Genomic DNA, 18,472 nt, shown 5'->3' on the forward strand with positions numbered 1-18,472 from the left:
TTTTGGCTTGTGTGTGCTTTGTTTGTATGAGCGCAAAGAAAGCTCTCTCTTAAAGAGCTCCCATCCCATGTATTACGAAATGCTATAAAATCGCTTGCATGTTAAAATTGGCAAGGTTTAAAAAGACGTGGGATTTCCGTCAACTGCCCCGAAACGGAAGCGTGTTGAATCGGAGCATATAGATTGCTTTTATAGTGCATGTGTGATGTGTAAAATGATGCGCAATACCCGCACCAAAATTCAGACCCTGTATGGTATTGACTTAATATCGGTACTTCGGTATTAGATTGTGGTACCGTACCAAAGTCAAAATTGGGGTATCGAGCCATCCCTAATTCACATAAACACAAATTCATGAATCTCAGGTTAAAGCAATGATCTATGGTATTTCATTTTACTGTTTTAACAGCCTGATCCTTTGACACCATATGCTGTGCATGGATTAGCATTTTAACATTTGTGTTGGCAATAAACTGGCATTTTATAGTTACAGTATCTAATGCGTGAGGTATTACGATGCTCTGGGTAAAGAGCTGGATTGGTTACCAAGAGTTTGCAGGTTTGAGACTCATAAAGTCAATGAACCATCACTGAAGTGTAACCCCAGGTTGTTCCAGAGGAATTGTCCCTGTAATAAGTGTATGGTAAGTCATTTCGGATAAACGGATGTCTGCTAAAATGACTACTTATGAGTATACTTGTGTCCAAGGCATTCATTAAAAGGAGGGACGGGAAATCAGACATAACCGTTAGCAGTGTTAACCTACCTTGTGCTTTGGCTACAAAAGAAACTTTTAGTTCAAAACAAACTGACAATTTTAGATTGTTGATTGACTGATAGTTAAGGGATAGTTCACTCAAAAATGTAAAAAATAATTTACTCTCTAGTTGCTTCAAACCTGAAAGAAGATATTTTTAAGAATATGGGTAACCAAACAGTTGATGGACCACACTGACTTCCATAGTATGGGAGTGTATAATGTACATAAATGGGCCAAAATACTATGGAAGTCAGTGTGGTCCATCAACTGTTTGGTTACCCATATTCTTCAAAATATCTTTTGTGTTCAGCAGAAGAAAGAAATGTATACAAGTTTGGAACAACTTGAGGTTGAGTAAATGCGGAAGAATTTTCATTATTGGGTGAACCCTCCCTTTAAAGGCACAATATGTAAGATTTTTGGATTCAAATATCTAAAAACCACTAGAAGAATGTTATATATTTTGTTGACTTGTGTACTTACATCATCCCAAATGTTTACAAGAATGTTTAAATCCAGAGAAATAAGCAATTTTAACCAAGCAGGACACGACCGTGTCCGTGCATCGCCTATCATTGACATCATACCCGCATTACCCTCGATTTTATTCTGAGAAACCATTGAAACACCAAAGACGCTTTAATATATTTTATGTTTTATTACACTGGTGAGCAACTGTTTGGATACATTCATCAACAGACAACTAATCATTGTTATATAGCTCAACACAAGCCTTATTGTTTAAATCTCATTTTCTTGATTTACCGTGAGTACCATGTTTTACCATGCCTAATATTGATCTAGCTCACTGCAGTGTGCAACAAGTGTCTCATAGTAGCCACTTAGCGAACGCACAGAGTAGCATTATAACATAACTTTCAACGCACTCAAATATATCTAATATGATGAAACAGCGCTGTGTTACTCCACATATACATGAGCGGAAGAAGCCGAAGCGTTTGTCTGCGGCATAATAAAAGCTCCATTGCTCTTGAGCCGTGTGTCATGCTTGTCTCTCATTAGTAATCACTCCTCGTTCCGCTCCAATGGCTTTCAGCCCCACCACGCTTCATACTACAGTAATGTTAATAAATCTTTAAGACATTAGCTCATCCATGAAAATGATTTCTGCCGGAGTCCCGTCGGATTCTTTTCCACCGGCTGTAGAGGTGAAGACAACAACTCCCACGATTCTGCGAAATCAAAGTGCCATCAAGCTACACCTTTGTTTTGAATAAGTGACCTCCAGGCAAAAAATACATATTGTGCCTTTAAAAATATCTACATTCATTTTATAGCTATATACTTTAACTGTAGGCCTATGTTATCAGTTGACAACATTTATATTAGTTTATATATTTACAAGTTAGAGCTATAACAGAGCAACATCTGAGAAATATAAAAATTCCAGACTGATTTACTGAATGAATGATGTTTATAGCAAACTTAATAACTATTGTAATAATTAAGTGGTTTGTTGAAAACATTATTCATTTAGTATTCATATGATAACTCTCTTCAATCCCAATCCACCTTGCGATCGAGTATATACTCTAAAAAAATGGTGCTATATTGCACTAAAAGTGGTTCTTGGTCGTAATCATAGGGGGAACCACTTTAGGTGCTATATAGCACCTTAAAGGGTTAGTTCACCCAAAAATGAAAATTCTGTCCTTAATTACTCACCCTCATGTCGTTCGTACCCGTAAGACCTCCGTTCATATTCGGAACACAAATGAAGATATTTTTGTTGAAAGCTGATGGCTGAGAAAGGCTTGAGATAGGTCTCCATTGGCATTCAGTACATTTACACTCCCAAGACGCATAAAAAGCACTTAAAACGTCGTTACAAAGTCCATCTCACCACAGTGACTCTGCAATAATTTTACGATGCGACGACAATAGTTTTTGTGCGCAAAAAAAATCAAAATAACACCTTTATCCAACTTGTTCTTGTCTTCCGTGTGTGCCTCCACGACGCATGCGCGAGAATATGACGCAGATCCGGCGTTCGGACACATGACCCAGAAGCGATTTGTTTACAAGCAGAGGAAGACGCGCATGTCTAAGCTGTTGAATTCTACATTGATCGTGCTTTAGGTCTCGGCGTAGTGCTCAAAATGGGGCTAAAGTGTGCATTTCATGGATTCCCGAACCCCGGCGCTACGTCATATTCTCGCGCATGTGTCGTGGAGGCACACACGGAAGACAATAACAAGTTGGATAAAGGTGTTATTTTGATTTTTTTTGCGCACAAAAACTATTGTCGTCGCATCGTAAAATTATTGTAGAGCCACTGTGGTGAGATGGATTTTGTAACAACGTTTTAAGTGCCTTTTATGGGTCTTGGGAGTGTAAATGTACTGAATGCCAATGGAGGCCTATATCTGAAGCCTTTCTCAGCCATCAGCTTTCAACTAAAATATCTTCATTTGTGTTCCGAATATGAACAGAGGACTTACGGGTGTCGAACGACATGAGGGTGAGTAATTAAGGACAGAATTTTCATTTTTGGGTGAACTAACCCTTTAACATGTTCTGTATATGGTAGCGGTGCTATATAGCACCTCAGTCAGCAGTGCTATATAGCACCTCAGCCAAAGAACCGATGAAGAATCCCTGAAGCACCAAGATTGGTGCTATACAACACTTAAAGAGGTTCCCCTATGATTACGAGCCAAGAACCACTTTAAGTGCTGTGTAGCACCATTTTTTTAGAGTGTATGGTTGTGGCACGAGTTGATGCATTCTGACTAATTGGTAATCTAATGTTTTGGTGACTGAAACGCTATAACACGCACCTTTTATCTAGATATGAAGAATCAGTTTCTCTTACTTTAACGATTGTGTGTTTGATTATCATGTCCACTATACGCGTCGATTCAGTGAGTGCACCTAAAAATATCGTATCCAGAGCCGGATCAAAGCCGGGGTCAGCTCCTCCGTGAATCCCGCCCTACCGTTTAGCCTAACTAAACCGAGAGGAGGGGCTTGTCCGCGACAGAGAAGCGAAGGGTCCCGTGGTGAGAGCCGTGTAGTGTATGTGTGTGTGTCAGGTTTCATTCTGAGAGAGACTCAAGCGCGCAGCAGTCAGAGAAACCCGTCAAATGGCACGAGCGAAGCACACGGACTCCCACTAGAGCCGGACCTCACTGAACCAATATCTCCATGCACTTGGATGGGCAGCATGCCTCTGATGAGGTCGTTTTGAAGATTGATATTTTCACGTTCAATTTTCTGAATTGCCTGAAAGGAAAACTTTAATCAGTTTATTTGAACACGACCCTGCTCAACCTGATAAAGTGGTGGATAAACATTTGTTTGCCTATATAAGCTACGTCTCACAGACATGGAGGACATGAAATTGCGAGTATCACCTCAGTCCAGTCAGGAGAGGACCTGCGTTCAGCATCCCTGCCAAAAGCGCATTTTGACGAACTGGAAGGACGTGTGTGCCATCTGTGTTTGTTTGATCTCGTTTGGAGTTTGTGTGTTGCTCTACCTGAGGACGTCGGATCTGCAGTCCAGGGTGCTCAGTTTGGAAAAGGACAGAGATCCACGTATCTCCAGTTGGATCTCTCTGGAACAGGTGGAGCCCGTCCTGTGGAGTCGACTGGATCAGATATTAGAGGAGGTGAGCGGTCACTTTTATTCTTCAGAAATTCTTCTGCGGTTGTAATATTTGTTCTAAGTCATACCGTATACAAGCTATTTGCATGAGTGATATTCATGAAGAAGATATTCATGTTGTCCCACCTTGTTGAAGTTGTATCTTAACGAGAGGTAGAAGTGCGTTGCTCAGAAACTTTGAGAGACTTTGAGGTTGAAGATATTTCTGGAATTACGTTCAGGTGTGTTAAAATATGAATTTAATGAAATCGACTAGCCTTGCTCTCAATCTCCTCGCCCCGTGTTAGTTTGTTTATTGGTTCACGTTTGTTTACGCACTTTCACTGTGCACGTTTGAGCTCTGGGGACTTGACAAACGCGCGTGCACATGGATCAAAATAATGATTTTTCTGTGCCCAGTTTTCTTGGGCTTGTTTACTTTGTGTTTATTAATTGTAATTTTATTCCTTTAGTAAACTGTCTATTAATTGTTTGTTTGCTGTGTGTTTTCTTTCTCGATTTATCTCACTTAGTCCGTTTTACTTGGTTAAATATAATTGAGATAAAACGATACACAATTATAATAATTACTACTGTCTTTTTGAACTCTCCACTGACTTTAAAAACAAACTACTGATAACATTAATTATCTTATTAGTTGATATTAATATTTCAACCAATTAATGTCCTTTAATGTCTCATATGACATGAGTAGGAAATGATTAAATCCTGATTATTAAATTACTTTGTGTTGTAGCTTTTCAGATGCCAGATCAGATGTTTTTACATGGCTCAGATTTTTCACATCCTATTTAGCATTGCTCTAGAAAAAGTGTCTATAAATATCACAATCATATTGCCAAAATTACCTTCTGCCATTTTGACACATCCATTAGTGCAGCTGTCGTAATAAAAGAACACATAATTGATGTGATCCGGTAGATGCACCTGTATTGTTCACGTTTGACCCACTGAATTTTAAAACAAATCTGTTTAATGATAAGCAAAGCTGCTACTGTAAGCTATGACTGTTGCTGTTCCGAAAAACTATTATTTGCAGCATGCAAAACCTGCTGAACACATTGTGTCACCATACGACCACCTGTTTTACATCAACAATCAAGTAGTTTGGGCTCTCACCAGCTTCAGCACTTGCTGAGCACACGTCGTCTGTGTAGAATAGGATTGAGCTAGAAGTGGTGAGGTGGAGGAAAGTGAGATATAGCCTATATATATATATATATTCAGTGCATTGCCTGCGTCCGTGGTCCCTTCACACTGGCCTCTGGTGGATCATCACCTAGCTGCATGTAAAGTATTTGCAGCGTTAAAAGAATCTTGGGTGGAATTTTGCTTGGGGAAAGGCTACCATTTCACTATATGTGGTTCATAAAATAATAGAGTCTGCAGAGGATGATGCTGGTGAATATTTGTGTTAACTAAAGCAGACTGGTGTAGAGACAGCCAAGTGTGAGTCAATCTGAGGTTGAGTTTAATTACAGTTGAGTCATTTACAGGTGTATCTCACGGAAATCTTTCAAGAACATGTCAAAGAAAGAAATTATATTTTCACTCATCTTTTGCCACCCCAATTTAATTTGTGTATTGCAAAACACTGATAAAGAATGACGGTATTATTGAAATAAGAATCTAATGAGAATTAACCTTCAGAATAATTTAAATCACAATAAGTAGAATGCCCAGATGCATTACAGTAATGAGAGATTTGCTGGAAAATATGCTTAATTGTAATGAACAAATAGGCTATAATAAGCTTCAGTTTTGTTTAATACTGATGGGCCTTTGAAAGCATCCGAAGTGTGTTTATCTCAAGGGTGTTCTGTTATCAAGGGCAGATGTTTCTCATAGACATATTGACTACTGACATTTCAGCATCACCATAAAATTGCATGTATACGTCTCCATTAAAGCTGAGAAACATATACATTGGAAGTGCCTGTTGAAGTTTAGAAAGGTGCTGATTTCACAATTTATGACAGAATGTTCTTTAGGGGTGTAATCAAGATCTGATCGGGGGAACATAGCGAAACGAGAAAGAGAGAGAGAGAGAGAGAGAGAGAGAGAGAGAGAGAGAGAGAGAGAGAGAGAGAGAGAGAGAGAGAGAATGAAAGAAATGGAAAGAGAGACATAGAGTTAGGCCTTCAGGCACAAAGTCTGGGGGTCTTAGTAGTAATCGGACATTGGAATTGTAAAAAGTTGTGTCATCCTTTCAAAATAGATTGTTAAAACCACATCAAATACTGGGCATCGAGTTACCATTAAAGCTGGGAGGCAGAGAATGTCCCCTCCCTCCTAACTTATCCCTGCAAGCACTGGGGCATCAGCTGTCTCATGTCACCGCAACCTTACCATTTACATCACGTCATCTTAAAGTCAGCAAGAGAAACATTTGCAACATTTTACTTTCATAAGTTGATGCAATTTCAAGTCAAATTTTATTAAAAGGGTTAGTTCACTCAAAAATGACAAATTCTGTCATCACCCTCATGTCGTTCCAAACCTGTAAGACCTTTGTTCATCTTGGGAACACAAATTAAGATATTGTTGATGAAATCTGACTGAAAGCTTTCTGACCCTCCATTGACTGCAATGGCATTACAGTGGTTCAACCTTAACGTTATGAAGTGACAAGAATACTTTTTTGGCGCAAAAACAAAACAAAAAATTAAAGCTGCAAGCAGCGATGCAAGGGACCTCGCACCCGTGCCACCTTCACCCGGTGGCTTTAGGAAAACAGTGCACTGTGTTCAATGTGCATTTAAGTATATAAAAATAGGAGGAATACATCGGTCATTTGTATTTGCCACACTTCCTGCTGCCAGCTGGTGGCACTATGACTATAACAACATTTTGGCATGCAGATGTCTTCAGGCTAGGGCTCTAATAAAATATGTGAAGTTTGGGGCAGATCGGACATTGGATGCCCGAGTTACATCAACTTCCTGTTTCATGGCGAGATATCGAAATTTGTGAGGCCGTTCATCGAAAATTCAAGATCTTCATAATTTGACGTCGCAAAGGCCTTTAGATTAGACTGACCAAATATGACGTTATCTGATTAAAACTCTAGTAGGGCTTTCACTTTACGTTCTAAAATCGATTGCACAATCGATCGAACCAACCAACACAAGTTTCGAAAACGAAAATAGGGAATCGATTTTAACCAAATATGTACACTATTAATTTTAAACAAATTAAACAAATAAAAGATAGATGTAACACAACTCACAAACAAGCAGAAAAATAAAATAAAGAATTTCGAAAGTGCAGTAGACGTTGCGAAAGCTAAAAAGAAAGACGGTAGTGGTAGGCTAGTCCTTAATTTTGCATAGGCGAAATTTGTTTGTCATTTCTAATCGTAAACACAGCCATGTTGAAGCTTGCAGTAATGTTTTTCATTGATGTTATGGCAGTCCACTCTGCTTATTGTTTTTCGAGAATTTTGCACTCCTGTTTGTCATGTGTGCACGAAACTTCACACCAATAAATCATCAGATATATTACTTACTTGAGTGTCTTAAGCGCCCTCATTACGTTCGTCTTAATGCCTGTTAGTTGTCCGTGGATTGGCTTATATTTTGCCGTTGAGAATGGAAACGTCTTTAGACATGGAAAATCGATTTTACAATCGATTCACTAAGGTCTCAAAAAAAGTGTCAGTCGTAATCTCTAGGAGGAGTTGGTTAAAGTGCAACATTTGGAAACAGCAAAAATTTGGATGAGAAAATTCAAAATATCTCACTTCCTGTTGGGTTTTCAGATTTTGCTCTCAGAGACTTCTTTGTAGGTATTGGGCTGTTGTGTGTACCAAATGTCATATGAAAGTGCGAACGGTGCTTAATTGAAATTTTGTAGGTGGTGCTATCGAGCCATAGCCTAGAAATCTAGACACACTAGACACACGGCAGAAAATGTATTTATTCTCGGTTGACCTGAGAGCTGGAAAAACCAAACTCTAGTCCGGCCAATCACAGCGTGTGTAGAGTTGGTGGGCGGGCTTAACATAATGATGGCACGTCACGGCAGAGTTGCGGAGGTTCTGCGTGCTACTCGTAAACAAAGAAGCTGACGCACAGCGGTCTTTTGAATCGGCTTTGGCCGCAACTCTGGAAGACTTGGAGTTAAGCTTTTCTTAACTCTTAACTAGCTTTTTCTTCTGAAGTCATTCTTAAGAAAAGAAGATATGTTCGAAGTTTTGCCTACCGGATACGGCGAAAGTCTATCAACTAACGTTAGCTCGGCTTCACCTTCTTCTTTGCTCTGGTTGGTTGTGGCGCTCATGGCGCTATCTAATTGCATGCAGAGGGAATTTGAAAGACAACCGTTTATCCCGCCCCTCGGATTGAGCCCTGTCAATGGTGAATTTCCAGACCCAACATCTTGATATGGGTCTGGCTTGTCAGACTAATCCAGCCATTTTGCCACACCTAATTCTGAAACTCATATCAGATGGAAATTTTCACCACTTCTGATGCGTGTGCAAAGTTTTGTGAGTTTTTGAGCATTTTTAGGCCCTCAAAAATGCGTAGAAGAAGAATAATAGCCCGAGCAATTCCTCACACCATAAGTGCTTGGGCCCTAATAACGACTTTATTTAACAATTTCTACTTTTCCGTGTCAGTCTACGGCGCTGTTCACGTGATGATAATAATACTGGCCGGCTCCTGCGTCATGTGAACAACGTTGGAAACTGACATGGAAGAGAAGATATTGTTGAATAATTTTTTTTGCGCTCGAAAGTATTCTTGTCGCTTCATAACATTAAGGTTGAACCCTGTAGTCACATGGACTATTTTAACAATGTCTATTCTACCTTTCTGGGCCTTGAAAGTGTTAATGGCATGCTGTCTATGTTGGGTCAGAAAGCTCTCGGATTTCATCAAAAATATCTTCATTTGTGTTCTGAAGATGAACGAAGGTCTTATGGGTTTGGAATGACATGAGGGTAAGTAATTAATGACAAGAAATGTCATATTCGGATGAACTAACCCTTTAATGAGAAAAAATGTAAGATATGACACAATTTTAACAATTGTGAAATGATTGGAATGTGAAAAGTGGGCGTTACATTCCAGGAAGTGTTGAAAAACATTAGGCTATTCTTGACGTCAAAGTCACTTCAGAGGTGAGCAAGTACTTTTTGATGAAAGATTACAAAAACAAAATTCTCTTTGGAATAACATGCACAGATGAATCGTGTGCACAATAAGTCCAGAGAGATGGGTATTAAGAAAGTAAATGGGGTCATTGTTGACATAAAGAACACCTATATTTGAGCATAAAGAAACACACCCTAGCAGAATTAAAAGCTTCAGTATCTTCATGTGCTTCAAAATGAAAGCTAAGTCTTTGTTTCTTTAGATCTCGTTCACTGTGCTTCTTGTCAATGCAACTCTTCATGCATGCTAACTTTTCATCACTGGTTATTGTTTTCTCAATGTCACGCTGCATTGCTGTTTATGAGAGCACTTAGCTTTAAGTGAAACAGTCTTGCAAGCACTTTCCCATGGTTTAATGTAAAAACACATTTTATAAAAGAAACCTTTTATTTGAACATAACCTGGGAATGCGGCACTGGAAAATCATGAGTTAAAGCTCTGGGAAACTGTTGCGTGTGCATTATCCCTGGACGTTGCTCCTGTGGAAAAGCCGTTTACGCACAGCACAGGTTCCTTCCAAATTGTTATGCATTTTCCACGGTTTTTGTGCTTGCAGAACAAACGTCTGTTGGTTAACCCAGCTGTCACATGTACAGTATATTTTCATCTTAACATTCTTCAGGTTTTCCTTTTCTTCTTAACCTCCATTAGTTTATTTTCTGTTTTACAATATGTGTAGTGCTGCCGAGTTCAGTAGTGTGGAAAAACTTGCTACAAAGGCTTGTAGTGTCTGAGAGTGGTCCGAGTAAAGACTTCTCCAGCTGGGAAGAGGGTTTGCCAGTATCAACCAAATAAAGCCCTGGAACGATCGGTGGATAATATAAACTGGGGCAAGAAAAATGTTCAATAGCAGCCCCAGAATTATTTAGCTTGAGTGTTTCGATGTAAGACGGGGAGGGCATGACCTATAGCACCACATTGTAGACGCTTGACAAGCTTTACAATTTGGTCATAAATGTAGCCGGTCAGTGATTGTTCTACCAGTGATATGGCATAGCATACAGTGGGTATGTTTATTATAGCTGGGGTTTTGTAAGTTTGGGATAAAAAATGCAATAGTAGCTCTGTTTAATGTCACTCGTTGTTCTCTAAATAGTTAATCGCTCACTTTGATACTTTTAATACCCTGTTTGTCTAAAATGTATGAAATGTTTGGTTCCAAAGAGTGACCATTGCACACATACATTGTTAATCAAATAACTAACAACACGGCAACAGCTGTCAATATGACACTTCAAATAGAGCCAACGGCTCCATAAGCTATGCAGAGAATATAGACATTGTGCCTCTGATGATGGTTGAAGCGCTGAATGTACCCTAGTGAAAAAACCTATATCAAAATATATTTTAAATACATTTTCATACTAATTATACTAAAAATCCATTAACACATTTACTGACTTATTGTTTATTTTAAATACATTTATTTCATACTAATTATACTAAAAATCCATTAACACATTTACTGACATATTGTTTGAGACGTACTGATATAAATATTATAATTAAACTTTATTTGGAGTACTTCTTTTTGCACAATGCACATTTCTTAATATTAAGCCTAAAATGTGTTTTAATATCAGTATTATTAAGGATAGTATGATCACTGTATAATATCAGTCTTTAAATTAAAGATATTTAAAGGTTGCCTAGAGTATACTTGCAATAGGTCCACTTTAGCACAATCAAATATACTTAAAGCTGCTGTCCGTAACTTTTTTTGTGTTCAAGATTTACAAAAGTTATATAATGAGAATGTACAACATGAACCCATTTTCCAATCCGTGTTTTTGTCTTACCCTGAATTATTACTGTACACTTATAATAAGTGTTTATATTGGGACTATTTCAGACCGGACTGGTAGGAACCGCTGCGGAGGAGCACAGTCCCTGCGTGACTCGCCATAGACATAAACAGAGAGAAGTAGCTCCAGCTGCAATGTTCTTCCACAAGACGCATGTAGTTCTGTTTATTAACCGCTAGAGCGCAAAAAGTTATGGACTGCAGCTTTAAGTATATCTCTAGTTGGACTTCAGCACTATTTCCGGATAACTAAAGGTCGTTTAAGTACAAAATTAGTTGTTCCAATTTAGCAGACTTTAACTATATCAATTTAGTATACCAAAAGTACAATTGCAGGGTATTTATATTAAGTACATACATATGTAAATGTATTTGTAGTATACTTAGCATAAAATAAATGTATTTCAAATACATTTTAGTATATTTAGTGAAATTTTGAGGTCAATTCAAAAATATATTTTCAGAGAGCTTTCTTTTAAATTTGAATCTGTTTCAAATGTCTTTTAATTGTTTACTAAACACGCAAATTGAAGAAGACAGACGGATCAAATTAGTGTCTGTTTTAAGGCTTTTTTGGGTGGTAAATAATGGCGCAAATATCAGTAAATTGAGGAGCGCGAACCTTAGTAAATCACCTCGCATGATTCATTTAAATATTCTCCTCCCATAAATTGTGCCTATGAAAGGGAAACTCCTACAAATGCATATGCAATAAGGTCAAATCCTGACAGTTTTTTTAACTCCAAAAGAGGGTTTGCGCTGGTGTAAATCTGTCTCTTAGTTTATTCAAATATTTAAGCATACTAAATAATATAAGACATGTTACACTACTGTTTAAAAGTTTAATGATGTAATTTAATAATTTTATTCAACATGGATATTCAAACTTATCAAGATATTTATAATATAACAAAATATTTATATTTCAAATAAATGTTGTTCTTTTTAACTGTCTTTACATGAAAAAAATTTATCATGGTTTCCACAAAAATATGAAGCAGCACAACTGTTTTCAACTTTGATGTTTTCAATAAATGTCTCTTCAGATTAGCTTAGAATGATTTCTGAAGGATCAGGTGACACTGTAGACTGGAGTAATGATGCTGAAAATTCAGCTTTGCATCACAGGAATAAATTGCATTTTTTAAATATTAAAATATAAAACACTGTACACTGTGAAACGCTCAGTGTTAGGGAGTAAATAGTTACATGTAATTAGATTGCGTAATTTAATTACAAAATAAATGTAACTGTAATCAGTTACAGTTACTGAGAAAAATATGTAATTAAATTGCAGTTACTTGTGAAAATGTTAATGATTACAAAAGGGGTTATATCTGAATATTTTCTGTAAAAATCTAGGATATGTTGAATGATATTAATTTGTTGCTTTGCCAGTTTTTGATGTGCACAATTCGTCCTGTTATTTAAAGGCCATTTAATAAAGCAATGCTATTCTGATGCTTTTGATTGGTTCCCGTTTGAATTTGCAGAGCTCCACGTCTGCCAATTACATCAGTCCGCATTGCCGCTGAAAGCTTTAGGTTACAACCTGTCTGAGAGTTGCCACCATGGCGAGTGATAAAAATGTTGCTGGAAAATACAAAAGTTATGAAAAAGTAATCAAAAGTAATCAGTTACATTTCCAAAGTAACCTTCCCAACACTGGAAATGCTGTACTTTTTTACTGTATTTTTGATCAAGTAAATGCAGCCTTGGTGATTTATAAGAGACTTCTTGCAAAACCATTAAAACATCTTACCGACCCTAAACTTCTGAACAGCAGGGTATATTCTTGTTTAACTCTTCACAGAGCTCAGTGAATATGTGAGAAATGTTTCCATGAAAACTGAAAACAACAAGGGAGACAAACAAACTAACACCAACTAAACAAACTTTTGAATTATGCCTTATGCACAACGTGGTTTGTTTCTTTATGTGGTTTGACTTTAATGTCCTATTTGTTTATTTCCAGAAATTAGCTGCACGTCTACCGAAGATCCGGGCGGCTCGGGATGCACCTCACAGCTGCCTCTGTCCACCAGGTATGCTTTATAACCTCATTCATCCACAGCCCACCCCTCCTTGATCACAACACACCTGTGACAGTGTGCTCCACCTTTTACTTCTGATATGCATTTGAATGTATGTTGTGGTTAAGCCTTTTAAGCTTACTTTTGTGAAAAAGGCCTTTGCCGGCAGGTATGAAGAGATTATATTGTTGCCCTGGCGATAGGATAGAGACGTGATCCCGTTGACTAGATCTCATTTCCTATGTAATGTACATGAGTGAAAAGAGTCTCCTCTCCCCTGCCCCTTTGCTGTCCACTTATGCCCTCGGACTGGCATTGCTATGGTGACAGGTGCAGTCATATTTTCGTGCGCTGTTGGCAGTCATTGGTTTCACTTAGTGTTTGAGTGGTCCGTGATGCAAGCCGAAGTGTTGGGATGGCGCCATGTGAGCGTTCCTGAGCGTAGGGAACAGTCAGCAAGGTTCGCAGCGTACGACTAACAAGTCACATCCGTGTGTTTAACAGGACTAACCTTTAAAAAAAAAAATTTTTTTTGGGGTGGGGGGTATATTTTGTTCAATATTCATAAAATTAGATAAGATATTTTTTTAGTATTCTTCGATGAATAGAATGTTCAAAAGAACAGCACTCTCATTCATCTTTTGTAGCATTATACATATCTTTAATCTTTAATGTCACCTTTGGTCAATTTAATGCATCCTTGCTGAATAAAAGTATAATAATTATTATTATTATTATTATGAAAATCTTAATTGCCTCATCATAAGACTGAAGACTGGAGTAATGGCTTCTGAAAATTCAGTTTTCCCATCACAGGAATAAATTACATTTTAAATGTATTAAAACAGAAATCAGTTTCTGTTACTGTAACAATATTCCTGTTTTGGATCAAATAAAAGACTTGGTGAGCATAAGAAAAACAAAAAAAAACCTAAATTATTCTTTAAAATGTATATGACCTCGAATTAAAATGACCTGCTTTACCATCATAACACTGTGGTTGCTACAATTTTACTTGCTTCCCTAACATAACCTCCAGATGTCAGACAACCTTGTGTGTGTGTGTGTGTGTGTGTGTGTGTGTGTGTGTGTGTGTGTGTGTGTGTGTGTGTGTGTGTGTGTGTGTGTGTGTGTGTGTGTGTGTGTGTGTGTGTGTGTGTGTGTGTGTGTGTGTGTGTGTGTGTGTGTGTGTGTGTGTGTGTGTGTGTGTGTGTGTGTGTGTGTGTGTGTGTGTGTGTGTGTGTGTGTGTGTGTGTGTGTGTGTGTGTGTGTGTGTGTGTGTGTGTGTGTGTGTGTGTGTGTGAATTTACACATCTCTGAGAACCAGGCCAGATGGTACAGACATCTCAGTGTTAATGAGGCTAGTCAGTACTAGTCATTGTTGTGTTAACTGAGTGGGAAGTGACTTCAGACAGCGTAGTGAAACCAGTTTAAGATAGACATGTCGTGGATAGGCACTTTTGAGCCAGGTGTGGGGACCGTTTAACAGCAGGCATCCCAGATGATGGTCGTGTTTGTTGTTGTTTGGTCTTTATTGCTCTGCCGTGGGAGAGTGTCTGATCTCAATACAGATTGAGCTTTTACTTCATTTCAATCATTTGATGTAAACCAGGCAAAAGATCAGTGCAATTTTTGTTCTTTTTTTCAGCTGAAATGAATGTAGATAGATGTTTGTATAGTGTGCATGTATTTTTTTTCATAAAGCATGTGTATAAATACTATGTTTATGCAAAGAAGTGTTCACATATATGTTGTTCTCCATGTCGCCAGCTGCTGCTTGTCAATCATCCCAGCACGCAGTGTTCAGATGGCTTCCATTCCATTGTTTATTTTGAGTGCTCTGCAGTGGGCAATAGTCTGTGACTCCCTCATCAAGCGCACAGATTCGTATGTATGCGTATAGCATTGATTTAATGTTTGAGCTAGAGAAGAGGCATAATAACTATTGGCAAAGGTATAATTGTTTCAATCCATTAGCAAAATAGTTATTTATTGTATAGTTAGCGCCTCCTCTTCCAAGTTCATAAAGAATGCTATGTGTTTGTCATGTGTGGTTCGGCCCAAGGACAGTGTATTATTATTCTTGGCTCGGAGTGGTGTGACTGTCTGTAAGACTACCTGGTGGTTTTATACATAATTTTAATTCTCTCCCTTCTCTGAACTGTGATTAGTCTGAGCCTGTTCCTCTTGCAGCACTAGTACAATCACAAAACACCTCACATATGGGCTTGGGGAATGTTTCGACACATCCAAATGAGTTTATTTTTTCTGGTTTTGCGAATCCCAGGGGGCTGCAGAGGTTAAATTCACTCAGCTCGTGTTTAAAAACCCATTTGGCCCGTTCGCATTCACTCGGAAATCCTCCAAGATTTGTTTTCATTAACAAAGTCAGAGTCAGTTCATACACACAACTGTTTACCCTGCAGCGCTGCACAATTCAGCACTGAAGTGGTAACAGTGCCCACATTCTTACTGCAAAGAGAAGTATTCACCTTCTCAGAGTCATCTTTACATTGCAGGGATGAACTAGCCTGTGTGGGTTATAGGATTGCATAATATTGGAAAAAATAGAAATTGGGATATTTTATTTTTCAGTGATATAGAAAGTTGATGAAACTCCAGATGGCGCAGGCTGATCGGTCCTTCACTCAACCTGCTTGCAATCAAGCTGATTGGTTCTTGCTTTATCAGTAGCCAATGAGCTCGCTGCATTTGCTGTAGCAGCATTTTCTGTAGCAGTTGCAGCGCGCTTTCAGAAACCCACCACCTTCCCCAGCTCCACCTGTATAGATCTGCCAAGTTCATGTTCGCTATATTGTACAGCAGCAGCATGTCTTACTTGCTCACAACAGCGTGTCGCGTTTGTATTGGTAGGCAGCAGCAGCGTAGCAGATCTCAAGTCCAAACATATCAACATTGTCATTTCCATTACCATGCCAAACACTCAGAGTTGTCCTGACAGGAATATTTTGCAGTATGAAAAAATACAGGACTATTCACCAGATGATTTGAATAGCTATATTTGGACAGATTTAATAATTCTAGGATGGTTGGAGTGATTGTGGAGTGCATTTGCATAATTAATAAAGATTTAAAAGATTTTAAAAAAAAAAAGCTTTAACTTTAACTTTTTTTTAGTGTGAACCATCCTTTGATTTGGGAAATCAATGTGTACAGTTTTTAAAATAATCTTTCGAATTACTGTAGGTCACATTTACACAATTTCTAACACATTTAATATGACTATAAAATTAAAATTATGATTTTTAATCTTGAATTTAATCACAAAGTGCGCACAGTTCATTTACACATGCTAGGGTCAAAGTTAATGCGCCAAGTTGCTCTAACACTCTGAAATAAACACTGGATCACACACATGCAAAATGAACACAGTGTCACATTTTAGCCTGAAATCCGCCACACATATAGTTATTTAAGCAAATCACAGCTTTTAGCAATTTTATTTCTATATATTTGCACCCCTAGTAGTTAGAATATTTGCACTGCTTTAGCTATGTACTTCACCTAAGCACGCCCATATTCATACTCATATGAAACATTAAATGCGGTTTCACTTGAAGTGAGAATAAACATGATTTGTACAGACCACAACATGTTTTGTGTGGTTATTTCTTAGCCGCCAAGTGCACGAAACCATTAAAAGAGACATTTAGAATCCAAACACTCAAACAAACCAGTCAAAATTACCATAATACTTTAATAAATATTTGAATACATTTCTATGTTTGATTTTGTTTACTTTTGTACAATAAACAGTTTTTTTTGGTTGTTGAGTCACCGCTTTGTAAACCTAGTTAAGAACCACTGGTTTATAATTGTTTTAGGTCGATTTTCAGTGAGCGTGTTGCTTAGCTGTGCCCCTTTGAACAGATGTGTATATATAAACATCATTATTAAAAAATGACATCTGCGGCTTATCATAGAGGGCTGGATGTGTGACAGTTCTTTTAACAGTGACTGATGCATTGTCGCTATTTAGCCATCAGAGAAAACAAGAACGTAGTATGTATACATAAAGACAATGATTTATGGCTCTAAAAATGTTTTTGGAATGGCGTGTTTATCTGCCCTGGTATGGAAGAGTCACAATGACGTGAAAACCAAACGCACGCTGCTCAAGGTGTGAATGAACTGTGTAGACAATTGTGGCACGCTGATGGATATGATGCTCTTTGTTCTCGCAGAGATTTGTAAAAATGATCCCAGAGGCGCTTACTGCCAACAGCTTTGTCAGTGTACAGGAAAACTCCCATGAGAGTTCGATTGAATCCAGGCCCAAGCGTCCAGAACGCTCTTGAATCCACACATTGTTTCCCAGAGAAGCTGAATGGCACTTTCTTGGATGTAGTTGTAGGAAACAGAGAAAAAGAAAGAGACTGCCGCCCTCTTGGCTTCTATGCATCGCACACCCACATTGCTCTTATTTCTGAAAAACCAAAGACCGATTCCCCAAAGGATTTAGTGTCTTTGTGACTGGATTCCGATCCGCAGGCCAGCATTGGTGGCTTTAGTTGTGTCACCAGGGTCGTAAGGGATTGAGTAAGAGTGCTATCTTTAAATGTGTGCATCATGGACACTAGTTTTACTGCTTCTCTGTTGGTCTTCAGTTGGATTGTTGTGGCTGCCATGAAGAGCGGGATGATGGGTTTCATTGTATGCCCATCTGAAGGGATTAATCACGAGTACAACAGGAAGGGTGAGAGGCTTCTAAAGCCTCAAGCTTCACTGCAGGAAGTGACATTTGACAGTTTACCTGGATGCAGTCCGAAGAGAAGCCATATCTAGTGTGTGTAATCGGAGCTGGACTCCGGGAACTTTATGTATGACATATTTGCCATATTTAGCATCCTCATCATCCCTAAAAGTACAACACAGCAACACAGCCAAGAGGAAATGTGTATTGCTCAGAGGTTAATTGAGTTCTCGGTTACACTTCAATTAAGTATCAACTCAAATGTTTTCCGAATATGACTCAATAGAAATAAAAATACATATATTAGTCAAGTGTTGGCAAACAGCAAGGGTAAATAAATGCACATGTTTGTGTTGCATAGTTTGGGTGAA

General features: G+C 38.3%; 1 protein-coding gene across 12 annotated transcripts in view; it reads left to right on the forward strand.

Annotated features, from left to right (window-relative positions):
- The first annotated feature begins 3,763 nt into the window (after positions 1-3,763).
- col13a1 (collagen, type XIII, alpha 1) overlaps positions 3,764-18,472 on the forward strand; it is a 133,986-nt gene continuing 119,277 nt past the window's right edge. For 7 of the 12 annotated variants that reach the window (XM_079843297.1, XM_079843299.1, XM_079843300.1 and 4 more), the window contains exons 1-2: positions 3,782-4,395; positions 13,330-13,399. In XM_079843297.1, coding sequence (XP_079699423.1) covers positions 13,370-13,399 — 30 coding nt within the window. In that variant the 5' untranslated portion in view covers positions 3,782-4,395; positions 13,330-13,369. Of the gene's footprint in view, positions 4,396-13,329; positions 13,400-18,472 lie in introns of all 12 variants that reach the window. The other 5 variants (XM_079843301.1, XM_079843295.1, XM_079843293.1 and 2 more) reach the window with 2 other exon arrangements.

The sequence above is a fragment of the Gobio gobio genome (genome assembly GCF_949357685.1).
Source record: "Gobio gobio genome assembly, chromosome: 18".
NCBI lineage: Eukaryota > Metazoa > Chordata > Actinopteri > Cypriniformes > Gobionidae > Gobio > Gobio gobio.